The following is a 12975-nucleotide window of genomic DNA, read 5'->3' on the forward strand; positions in this document are numbered from 1 at the left end:
GGAAAATGCAGACTTCTCATCTGCAAAGTGAGGAAGCAGAACAACTCAGGCCCAGGGCATGACTTCAGGTTGCGACCCTTCCTTTATATGGAAAAAACACAAGGGCCCTCACAAATTTTGGAAAGCAGAAGATTGACAGATAATGTCCCAACTGTCCCTAATGCCCCAGAGTCAGCAGGAGTGACTCTAGGGCCAAGGTCTGTGGCACACGTGGGTTCATAGAAGACCCAGAACAAAAATGGTGCTCCTTACCTTCTGGAGTATCTTGTGTGTTGGATAGACAGTAACGTAACAAACCAGAGATACATGTAACTTCTCAAAACTACATCTAATGACTAATCCACAGCACTATTTTATGCCCTTCTCAGTGAACTGTCAATTTTATATTCACATTCTTTCACAGCATCTCTTGCTACTCCTCATGTGAGGCCCATCAGTGACTAAATCCCACTGTGTACTTGGCAGGGCTTTGACAGCTGTAAGAACTCCACAAGACAAAGCCAGCAGCCAACACTGGAGTCATCAGCTCACATTTTACCCAGTGACGCAAAGGCTGAAGGATCAGCTGCTGTTTGGCTGGTGCTGAGGTTTGCCTCCTAAAAGGGCTTGGCTGAACCGGCGTAGTCCATGTCCAGACACACAGCACAGCAGGACCTGCACTGAAGTTCCCGTGTCACCCAGGGGAACACGGACACTGGAGGGGAGCTCTGGGAGGCCACTGCTACGTCACCTTGTGCCTTCTACCTTTACTCCTCAGTTAGTGGGTTTTTCTTCATGTACCTGACCTGCAGCAGTGAGTGTTGTTAGGAGGTGTTAGAAGGCACCCAGCCCTGTAGAAGGCATTCACTCTCCTCTTGCAGGGAGAATTACACAGACGACAGACAGATTAATAGAGCTTGCTTTTCAGCTTTTACTTTCTATTCCATAACATTTTCACCCTCAAAAACAAGGACATGGCCATTACCTGTATCGACTCTAAATGTAATTGACTGCTTACAAGTGACAAAAGGGAGTGGTCATCAACTGAACAAATGCAGTCATTTTTCCAGGAACATCCGTAGCACTACAATGTGTCATGGCAGGACAACCATGAGTATGTCACAGCAATGTTCAGAACCTCAGAGTAAGGCTTGGAAGGTGATGATCTCAGACAAAAAATCCTAGAACGTCCCCATTATCCTAGAGAGATATGCACCACAGCCTCTGAACTAACCAGAACTTTGTTGTCTCTTATTTTCTTGTGTTTTGTTTGCCTGTCTCCAGTTCTAATTCACATAAAGCTGATGGAGTTGTGGAGGCTACCTGTCTTCTGCTGCTCTGCTGCTGATCCATCGTCTCAGTTGCCATAGAGACAAGATCTGGAAGCCATGGATGGGCATGGGAGAGAAGCTGCCAGCAGGTTCTCCACCGGTGGTGTCCAGCAGGACACTTCTCAGCAGGTATCAAGAGAGTCGTGTTCAGTCTCGGAAGGTGAGGAAGAGTCAGAGGATGCTAACCTGGTGACCCACGAGAGGGACTCACACACACAGCATATTGCCATTCAAAGAAATTCCAAGTACTACCGGTCCATGAGGCTGCCCAGGAGAGAGAAAAGAAAGACTTCGAGAGAGGCAATGTTGATGGGGCGTGCTGCAGGTGAGTACTGACCCAAACAGCATCACACTTCCTCTTCCATGACATTGGGAGCTACAGGAGTCAATGAGATTAGAAAAGAGGGAAGGTGGGAAGCAGCAGAGTAGTCACACAGCAGGGAACAGCCCTGCAGGCAGAGGGCTGCCATCCTCCTTTGCCCAGCCTGCAAAATGGTTGGATGTTTAAACATGCTTCACGGTGGAGAGCCTAGAAAAACATGGGCCTCTGCTCTGCCACCCCTCTGCTCTTGAGGAGGAAAGTAGTTTAAACAGGGAAAGACATGAAGCTGTCAACGGAATGGGAACTTCTTTAGCACATAGAAAGGACACATTCAAAAGTGAGATCTCTTCAAGGAACTGCACAGCAAGCTGAGCAGCTCAGAGAGGCAGCAAAACCAGAGCAGTGTGTTTAGGGACCCAGTCTGTGGGAACTGCAATGGGCTGTCATGAGAGGAGTGCAAGACTTCTCTGAAAACGCAGCTGCTGCCACCTTGCATTGAAGACAGCTGTAAGAAACACCTCAGCTGCCTTGGAACTTGGGGGCTGAAATAACAGGAACATCCTCCAGAACACACATGCACTGAGCCACGGCAGCAGCACAAACGGGGCAAGTTTGCTTTCTCTGAATACGAGCAGTGCAGAGACTGCAAGCCAGGCTGTCACTGAGCTGGCACCTTGTCTGAGCAGCTGTCTGTGAAAGAAATAAGAAAGATACAAGAAGGTGAACAGAGAGCCAGGAAAGGAGCTGTTGCAACAGGCTCAGAAGCACTGGAAACAGGGCTGCAAGAGAAAACTGGAAGCGTTTTTAATGAGAGAGACCCAAAAATGTGAACACAGCAAATGCTCTCTGCTTTGTCTCCCAGGTTTTCAGAGAAACTGAATTTTCTAACTCCTGTAAACAAAAGGAATGGCAGGAATGTGCTATCTTCAGTTTATAATCTAACAGAAACAATGCACTGGACTCTGAACTCTGACAAGCTGCGTGAGTCAAAACGATGCTGCGCTGGTGCTGCCGCCGGGTGCTGCACAGGCCCCTGGCAGCTCTGAGCTTGGCAGCAGTGAGGCACACCCTTCAGCCCCTGAGAGCAGCCGAAGTGCTGTAGGAAAACAAAGCACAGACATCCTCCACCCTAAAATAAAGGAGGACTGGGAAGCATCCCCAGGAAAATAGGTGTCACCTGCCTGCCTTGCCAAGGGAGACACACTATTTCGGCAGTATAAAGGCCCATTCAACCCCATGGCATGGACAGAAGGAAAGTTCCCTCCCTTCTTCAAGTTTCCAAGCAGACAACAGCAAAGAGCTGCTGTTTAATATTCTGCTACTGTTGTCAGTGAGGTTTGTGGCTAAACCCAGCCTCGCCTGTGCCAGAGCAGAGCTGCTCTCCACCCTGCCAGCCTGGCAGCAGGAGCAGAGCTGAGCCATCCTCCGGCCCCTGCCCAGGGCTGCTGCAGAGCAAGCACCGAAGAGACTCAGCCTCTCTCCTGCTCCCCAGCCTCCAGACCACTGCTGAGGAGGCCCCCTCCCCTCTGACCTGCTCCTGCCACTGCAGAAGGAGCAGCACAGAAGAACACACCTTCTTCATACATCTGCAGCACCACGGCATCAGGACACCAGCACAGGAGAACACCCTCCTGTCTAGCCAGTGTCATTGAGGAAGGACAAGCTAAAAAGAAGGGCTTCTCTCTTAGCAGCTCACAGAAGCCGACCTGCGCTTTCCTCCCACAACCCCTCTCAGTGTTACCACTCCTGAAACAGGATCTGCTCCAGACAGGGCTTTTTCTTCCATACCTGCAACTGCCCAGCAGGACACACTGGAAACAGCATTTATTTTCTCCAGCCCATTCAGCTAGGACTGTATAAGCAGCTCTGCTACCCTCTCCCTCTACTCCACCGATTCCAGCCCCCCTCCCCGAAACTGGACAGTGGGTGCTTCTACACCAGCGTCATTTGTAGCAGGAACTTCTTCTGACAGCATTTGCTGACGTGCATGGAAGCAAGGGATGGGTGAGCTCTTTTATCTTGACTTCAAACCTATTTGAACAGGAGCAGTCAAAGAGTCTGACTCAAGCTCAAATGTTAACCTGCTCTCATTTGCTTATGGAACAACTAGGTGGGGAGGAGAGGGGAAGGAAAAGAGAAAAAGGAAGAGAGGGAAAGATATAGGGAAAAATACAGAGTAGGATACAAAACAAGAAAAACAAAGACTTAAGAAATGAGAAGAAGAAAAAGAATGCAAAGAATGGAAATACAGCAGAGAAAGGTTTTTATATAGGCACCCTTTGCACCAAACTGGCTATAGCTTATAGCCTAGGAGCTGTAAAATGTAACATGCTTTACTTTAACTGGAAAAACGGTTGTTTTTTTTTTAAGTCTCCTCTGACAGAAGGATAAAAAGTTTAAACTATTCAAAAGGGAAAGAGAATAACTGAAACTAGTGTTTTATAAGCCCTTGGCACAGTTTTAGGGCACTTCAAGAGTCTGGATTTCACCCTTTCCCTCTGAAAAACCATAGCATTGATTAAAAGGGTGTGTCAGAAACCAGCTTCAGTCAGAGCATTGACCTGCCTGTGCTGTAACCAGTTGGATATGCAAACAGAGTTATGACTTAGACCAAAATGTTTCTAATATAAAACAACACGCCATTTATCAACAGGCCTCAACCAACAGGAGGTTTCATTTGAAAAGTGAGATGCATTCTCTCCTGCCAAGTACTGCGGTAGTAAGCCATGGATTTAATACAACTTTGGCTCCCTGTGAAAGGATCAGAGGTTCATCTGAGGGAAACTGGAGAAGCAATTAAAAGTAAAGCTCCTGTCTCACCCAAATTTTGCCTTGATTTATCCAGTAAACTGAACATCTACTGTGTGCCTGAAACCAGAGCAGTAATGAAGCTCTCACTTGGTAAACTGTATATTGACATGCACAGGCACACACAGCCAAACCTTTTCTGCTTAAGGAATTGCACAGAAAATCACAAATCACCCAGTTTTCAGTGGTGAGAGTGCTACTTGCACACATAAGGACTGATATTGTATATCTGCCTTCACCTTTTCTCTACTGCGTTTGCAGCTTGTACCATCTTGCTTTATGCAACCTGATGACACCTGAATTTTGTTTGAGAATCCAAGCTAAAATGTAGTTAGTGTCTTTGAGTCTTTGGTCTTCCTGTTGCCTTTGGTGTAAGCAAACCCAATAAAAGTAAAGCTGACCCTTAAGGAAATGGCTGTTTTAACACCCTCTTGATTTTCTGTTGTGTCACAGGTTCACTCAAAAGCAATGAGCCTATCAAAGAGCCTCTGAACGTTTTACCCCGTAAGGGATCATCATCTCCGGTGAACTCTGACGTGGCAACGTTGGACCAACTATGGATCCAAAGGTAAGGAAGGGCACACACAGGGGGGCCACCTTGCCTCACATGAAGAACAGAGGCAGAGAGGTGCCAGAGCAAGAATTCATGTTTCAGGAAGGGCAGCTGGTCTAAATTATAGCTACTGATCCATGCCTTCTCACCCTGACTTGTAGCGCTGGTTTCAGTCTTAATGATTTATATCCTATAGTATTAGGATATTAAGGGTATTAGGTATTGAGGGTCTTATCGGTATGAGCTTGAAGAAGACAGTAAAGGAGAAGAGGGGGAATAAGAAGACAATAGGGAAGAATGACCAAATGAGACATAGGATCACCCTGTGGTACAAGCCCAGCAAGCAGACTGCTTGAAGCAGCTTATTGAGAGAATAAGGAGAGCCTGTGGGCATTTGGAACATCCCAACATAAGGGTGATCCCATTCTCAGCCTTTCCTGAGGGCTCTCCTGAAGCCTCTTACACAGCCCCACCTGGAAGACATTATTTTATAGCTGAGGACGTAACTACAAAGATGTTTTCTAAAGTATTCTGACATTCTCTTTGCTGTTTGCTTTGAAGCACAGAGAAGCAACAAAGGCTTTCATAGAGGCAGCCCTTTTCTGCAGCCAAGCAGAGAGAGGAGCAGCTACCTAGTCTTACATTTTCTAATATATGAGTGAGGTATTCTCCCACACACCCTCTCCAGCTCCTCATCTCTAGCGTGTATGAATGAAGAGTCCCATGTAGAAAATCAAGCTGAAAGTGCTAACTACCTTCCTCTAAAGCTGTAGGCCTTCTACTGCACTGTGTGGTCCTAATTCTGAGCCTCACTGTCTTGCTGAGATGGAAGGTGCCTGGAAAGGCACCTTCCTTATGGAGACACCTTTGGCACCTGTAAAAAAATCTTTGCCAAACTGTCAAGTTGGACTCAAATAAATTAATTGCCCTGGCTAAATTTGATTGCTCTTTGGCATTAAACTGAGCATATGAAACTAGAGGGTTACAGTCTGCAGCACTGTCAGACCCATCTGTCTTCCTCTCCTTGCGGCAAAATCATCACTGTCAGCTTCTGACATCCTGACACCACCACTTTGGCAGCTCTGAGAAGTGCCAATTCTGATTCTCCCTGGAGCTGGAAACAATCAGCCTGTGCTGAGAACCAGTTTTATCAATGATGTTGCTGTGCACAGAGGTTGACAGGTCAGTAGAGGCTGTGAGTCTGTGCAAAGCAGGCAGTGCTGCTGAATGACATTGTCTCTTGCAACTGAGCAGAGAAATTCGGTAGAGAATGATACCAGAGTTCCAGCTCAAACTGAGCCTACACCCTCCTCTTCCCTTCTCCAAAAGATCAGCTGTAATTTTTAAGAGGACCACTAGAAATGTAAGGAGCCTGCATGAGCCCGAGGATATTGCCATTATTTACAGTAATTACTGTTCTCCCCCTCTATTGGGAAAACAGGCCACTGCAAATAAGACATCTAAAATGTTATTACTGGTCTTAAGAAATGCATTTAATCTCTTCCTAAAAGACTAGTTAGCTAAGAGTTCTTCTGAAAGCAGAAGCTATCAGTTCTGTGGGAAGGACAGTACAGGCATCTCTGGCCAGCACTGGGAAGGTCCATGACATTCTCAGGAGTGAATCACCATGGCCCTGAGGGCAGGTGGAGCATCAGTGCCACAGCTCTTCACACTCAGCAGTGTCCTACAGCAACTATGCAATGGCCAGGCAGGCACAGCCCCTTCTGGCATGAAAACAAACAACAGGTGTGGCAGGGATGTCACTTCTCAGCCATTTTTAGGACAAGAAGTAAGCACAATTGATGAATGTCATGAATAGCTCAGGAAAAGGATTATCTGAATTGTACCTAAATGGGATAGCTTCTTTAACACTGATAAAGGAAAAGCACCAAAGGCTCCTTCAGACTACTGAAGACTTGAACCTATGTGTCATTCAAAGCTCTCAGAATAGTAGAGTAGCTCATTGATCTCAGAACATTGATGTCTGAAAAAAAGGTGACCTCAAACATTATTGCTGATGTTCCAAAATCTGCCATACACACTCCATAAGATACTTCTTAGGAGCATTTTTATGCCTAACTATTCACAAACTATTTTTTCCCATGCCCTGTCTTCTGCACAGTCCCTGCCCCCCCTCAGCTCTCTGGAGTTCTCCCCAGCAGCTCGTGGCTCCCTCTCTGCCTTCCACATTGCACAGAGCTCCAAACCCGTTGCACAACAAGCCATTTCCTGACAGCTCGGCTGTCTTGCCCTGAACATTTCAGTGCTAAGCTTCTAGCACAACTTCTGGTTTTAAGAGTAACTAGAGACAAAGACCTGGAAGGAACTGAACTCAGCAACAGCTGCTCTTTCCCACTATGATCAGTCCTTCCAATTTCAGAATGTCAGCAGTGGCAGACTGAGCTCATACAAAGCCATCACAGGAAAACATCCTTCCAGGATGTCCCTCCACAACTGGTAGCCTCAGCTGAAAGCAGCTCCAAGAGAGACCAGAAAATTAGTCATTTCAGACCCTAGAAAGGAGATACACTAATCAGCATCTACCCTATATTACCAGCTAGTAGGATGCTGACTTCTCTCCATTTCTACTACAATACAGATGTTTCAGCAGCATGACTGTATTATTTACCTACCATTTCCCACTGAGTCAGATTCCAAAAACGATATGTGGGTATTATGGGCCACGAGATACAATGGAAGAGAAACTCAGTGTGAAATTTCATGTTGCAGAGCTCACTGTGAGGTCACTGCGCTACCAGCGCAGCACAAACTGTTTCTTTAGGCTGGTTTTGAAACCACCAGATCAAAGAAATGAGGATCATCTAAAAAAACATTTGACTGTGTTTGATGTGAGCTCAAAGAACAGTAGCACTGCAGCTCTGAATGCCAAGAGCCACCTTGGGCAGTGAGAGGGAAGCTGACTTGTTTGAGGTCAGAGAAGAAATGCTATGCATGGGGAATAGCACAAAGCTCTGAAGGACACCTGGGTGACTCTGGGTGACACCCCAGTACAACACAGGTGTCCTGGGCAGCAGAGGGCCCTACCCTTACAGCCTGATTTCACCAGAAGAGCAGGGAAAGCCTCCAGGGAGGTTGGGACCTGCATTGCAGGAGGTCCTATACCACCCTCAAGCAGTTTCTTTCTGCTTCTGAGACAAGTTTCTTATAGTCACCTCGTCTCTGTGCTGCCAATGGGGCTTCAGTTTGTGAGTGGTTAAGTCAGGCATAGCTGGTGCAGAAATATGGTGACCAAACCTTTCAGTTTGGTCACACTACACCAATTTTTGTCTTTTGAAGATAGGTAGGTAGGTAGGTAGGTAGGTAGGCAGGTAAGTAGGTAGGTGGATACATACACAAATACATACATGCATACATGCATACATACATAACTTTTTTCTTATCTCTTTCTCTACAATCTCAATCTTAAAAAGTCTAAGAGCAAGAGTATTTGCAGGGAGAAGAATTTTAAAAACAAAAAAAATTTCAGTAAAAATAGCCACTCTAGGCATTAAAATGTTACTGCTATCAAGATCTCATAATTCACAGGATCATAGAGAGGAGTAAGTAATAACATAAACAATTCTACTGAAGTATCCCTCCAGCATGCAGCCAGTGGGGATCCCAATCCCAGTCTGCCAGCCTCTTCCACCCAATCCCTGCTTACCAGGTTTTTCAGCCCAGTCCTAGTTTCATTGCCCAGCAAGGTCTAGGCTTTGCCCTCCAGGTCTGCCAGTCTGACCTGCTTCATCTGGACAGATCCTGACCCTCAGGTCCTCAACCAGTCTCCATGTTTCACTCCTTTTCTATCAGCTTCAGTTTGTAATTCCCCACACAATTTCCTCAGTCTGCTGGTCCCCAGACACATCGCCCCTGTCTCTTCCCTCCTGCGGCTCCTATCTCAGTGTCCTTCTGTTTGCCAAGGCTCTTCATCCCTTGGCTCCTCATACAGTCTTAGGCTGCCACCCCTTCTCCTAGCTGCAGTGACCGATTTTATGGACAGCCTTTTCCAACTCACCATCTCCTGAAGCACCCAGCTGTGGGTGAGTGCCTCTCTTCATAGCAGTGCCCTGGATTCAGAAGACAAGCCCTCCCTCTCCACACTCCAGTCTTGCTCCCTCTGCTTTTCAGTCCGGCAGTTTTCTCATCGTTCTGCCTGGAACCAGCACAAGGATCACTGGGGATGCAGCAGAAATAGTCTTTATTCACAGGGCCTGACCAGGCAGGATTTACAGCAGCAGTATCAGAAATGTTCCTCTCAGTACTGAGCAGGGCACATGTTCTCCCATGTGCAGCAGCTCAGAGATTTTAGATGCTACAGTCTAAGCCTAAAGTTTGTGTGTATTCCAGAGAGTGGAAAAGTGGGAATTTTCTATGAATTTTCATAAGTGTGGCAAAGACAAAGCCATGGCAAACCCCAAATTTCAACTCACATTTCAACAGAAACCAAAGCTTCTCAAAGGTCTTTGATTTCCTTCATAGGGATGCAACCATCTTTCCTAAGAAACTGTAAATTGTTTTAATATCTAAAAATAACTAGTCTGTGACAGATGGTCAGGGAATAAAAATGTAACCCTGATGATTATGAGCATCAAAAGGTTAGAAACACCTAAAGGCAAGGATCTCATAGTAGGATGTTCTGAATGTATTTAGTTATTGGTAAGGCTCCTAACTCCAACAGATTTTGATGACAGCTTAAGGAGGTGCAGGACAACAGATGTGCTCTTGGCCTTTAGGATCTAAAAATACTTGGGATGAGGAGTTCCACTTACCTTCCACTAAAAAGTCAAGAACCAGGAATAAAAATTGCACAGACACACCCATCATCTAAAACACTGCTAAACACCACACGTGAACAGAGAGAACCTGCATGAACCTGCAGTATGAAAACATCCTTGACTAGGTATAACATTATTCAAATCTATAACTAACTTAACACTTCTTCACAAATTTGGTTAGCTCAGATTAAAACAGTGCTTCTTACCTCATCTTGTGGCCTTTCTTGGTGTGAAACTCCCACGGACTAGAAAGGTTTGGAGAATCTTAAGATCTGCTGGACTGCATCTTCTGTTTTTAGTTTCTGGAAGAGGAGGTCTAATTTCTAAAAACTGCTATGAGAGAACATTAAAAAAACCCACATTTCAAAGTAATTTGAAAACAAGCTCATTACACAGCTTTATTCTAAGGATTGCTTTTGAGTTTACATGCACATAAGAAATCTTAATTCAAATTATTAGCTCTTTTTCAAAATGACTAGCACCTGAAAATACAGGCCAAGATTGGAAATTCTTCCCCAAACATAAGTTAAATGAGAGAATTGTAATATACTAATTATAAACTCACATTTTTCATATATCCACGGCCCAGGGACCAGGTCAGCCATCATGTAAAATCCTTTCCAGCAGCAGTACAGTGAGGCTGGGAACAGTCTGCAGCCACCTGAACCTCTTCTTTGCAGAACATATGCAAGCTGGAACCGCTCTCCTTTGCCCACGGGGAGCTGAGCCATGGGCAGGCTCCCTGTCACCAGAGCATGGCCTGCTACTGATGGCTGTGAGGATCCCTTCCAGTGCTGGTGTGCTTGGGAATCTTAGGAATTCGTGGGCTTTGCCCTCTCAGGGTGTTGCATGGCTTCTGTCAGCAGCAAGAGCGCAGAACAGGCAGCACGACTTGCTACTGCTCTGGTACAGCGTTGGGTTTAACGTGTGTTGTTCCAGCAGGAAGATTATTTCTTTCCCCCTACAACTAGGGAGGGAATTTTAGATTGAAATATAGGGCTTTAGTCAGAAAACTGTCTTGTCATCCTGAGATTTTATTGATTTTGATGATCTGGGGGGAAAGCTTTTTAGGCTCCAGATGAAATTTGTTGTTGATACAGTGAGAGAGAAATTAAAATATTTTCACCGCAAAATCTTCTCCAAACTCACACCCAGATGGTTAAGATTAGGTGGAGCAGGGACTTCTGCCTGAGCCTGCAGTTCTGCAGCAGTGTAAAATAACCTGAGGTGGCACTGCCACGGTCCTGCCATCCCTCTGCATGTCAGCCACCTCCCCTGTGCTGGCACTTGCATTGGGTCACCCTGCAGGGAGACAACCCAGACACACACAAAGGTGGTTCTGAAAAAAAAAAAAAAAAAAGCAATTTTCCACCAGTTTAGCTGCCCAAACCTGCTCACCAAGAATGAGATGAGCATGAGTGCTGGCATACAAGTGGAGGTAGAAATCTGCCTCAGGGAGCTGAGTGAGGAGTGGGATTGAGCAGCTAGGTCAGCTTAAACTGCACACAAAGTCCTAACAACCATGGATGTAGGGAGGCAGGAAGAGGCAGATCTGCTGGAGCTATTCCACTTAGCAGAACCAGACCAGTATTGACTGACCTGAAGGGAACAAGGCATTCACCAGGTTCAAGCACCTTACCCAGTGACCAGAGAAAACGGAGCGGCTCTGGGAGGAAAGGCTGCTCCACCCTGGGACAGGCAATAACATGTGGGATGTGAGGGAACGGCACAGCCAGGAGTCTCACCTGGATCCCTCACACCCAGCAGGAACATCCCAACCACCAGACCGCTGCCAGAGAATCACCTGTTTGCCTTCCTTAGTCTTTTCATGACAAACTTGGAAAGCTCTCTGTTTTGTCCCCAAAAAGAAAAACAAGCTTTGGAAAAGCTGAGCAATTTTTGCAGAACAAAAATATCTCCTTCTCACTAAATATAATTTTTACTGCAGTCCCAGAGCTCTTGGAACACTGCCACCTCACTTGGGAGATAAAGTATTTCTCAAGCACTTGTCCTGTTTACAGATGTACTGAGTATGTCAACATAAAAAATGAGAATAAGCCTGGAAAGGAAGAAAGAGCAACACTTTCAAAAGACCAAATTATTGTTAAAAAAAGAAGTTCTCAAAGAAGTAAAAGTAAACTATTAGCCACTGCTACACAGTGGAACAGATCTCTGAGACACCAAAATACAAGCTGTGGCTGCCTCATGGCCACAGGGGGCATTTCCCTCTCAGCTGGTGCTCTTCATAGCTTCCAACATTTTTATCATTGCTACTTTTAGTGACACTTTTCAGATTTTCATCCCTGACGAAAAGTTACATTATTTTGGAGAATTTGAAGGAAGCAGGAAGAGAGGCGGGATCAAATGACCCAACAGCTATGGAATCTTGAAAAGATGCTTTCTATTTTTGTATGTTTTTCATATCATGACCCAGACACGTTTTCTAGAAAGCCATTTTAATTTGCAACAGATTTAACCCTTGGGAGTGAAGTAATGTGAGGGGTTAGACTCTGCTAAAAAATGAATGCTTATCTCTGGAAGGTATTTTTTAATAGGTACACCCAAAAGTTATACTTAGATATATATTCATTCTAGCTGTGGCAGTAAGAGCTTATGCACTGACTTCCCTGTATGTGCTAGAAGAAATCCCCACTGCTCTCATTCCTCCTCTTTATAAAACAGTAAACAGCATCCCTGCTCCTCCAGAATTAAAGATAACAAAGATGTTCAGTACAGTTAATGTCCTCCTTCTCCTTTTGTAAGAAAGAAGCTTTTTAGCATCCCATCCACTTACTAAAACCCTTGACAATGTTCTTGCCCTGGCAGCAAGCCACCAAAATGCCAAAATGTCAGTCATTAGCCAGATAGTCCCTGCTGCTTTATCCCTTCTACAAGGTTTTGGCTGCCCCCTCACTCACCTGTCTTCCCAAACCCCCTAGCCCCGTGTTTTGGGGCTGGTAACCCACTTTCATACCATACTGACCCCCATGCCAGTGTCTCCCCGCAGTGCTCCAGCTGTCAGGCCTGTCGTCCTCCTCTTCCCACGTGCAGAATTGGCTCCAGCTCTAACCCTCATTTTCCCTATCCCTTGTCTGGTCCTTCCACCCTCTCAGTCTGGGATGGGACCCAGGCCTCACTGACAGTCTTCTCTAAGTCCTCAAGTCCCTCCACTGACATTTCCAGCCTGTTTTCCCTCCCGTGCTGCCT

General features: G+C 45.8%; 1 protein-coding gene across 4 annotated transcripts in view; it reads left to right on the plus strand.

Moving 5' to 3' along the window:
• The window catches only part of NGEF (neuronal guanine nucleotide exchange factor), a 50890-nt gene that overhangs the window by 9655 nt on the left and 28260 nt on the right, over positions 1-12975 (plus strand). For 3 of the 4 annotated variants that reach the window (XM_051626310.1, XM_051626311.1, XM_051626312.1), the window contains 2 exons: positions 1264-1635; positions 4894-5008. In XM_051626310.1, the coding sequence (XP_051482270.1) occupies positions 1368-1635; positions 4894-5008 (383 nt within the window). In that variant the 5' untranslated portion in view covers positions 1264-1367. Of the gene's footprint in view, positions 1-1263; positions 1636-2936; positions 3637-4893; positions 5009-12975 lie in introns of those variants that run through there. The other variant, XM_051626313.1, reaches the window with a different exon arrangement.

This window comes from Apus apus, chromosome 8, assembly GCF_020740795.1.
Source record: "Apus apus isolate bApuApu2 chromosome 8, bApuApu2.pri.cur, whole genome shotgun sequence".
NCBI lineage: Eukaryota > Metazoa > Chordata > Aves > Apodiformes > Apodidae > Apus > Apus apus.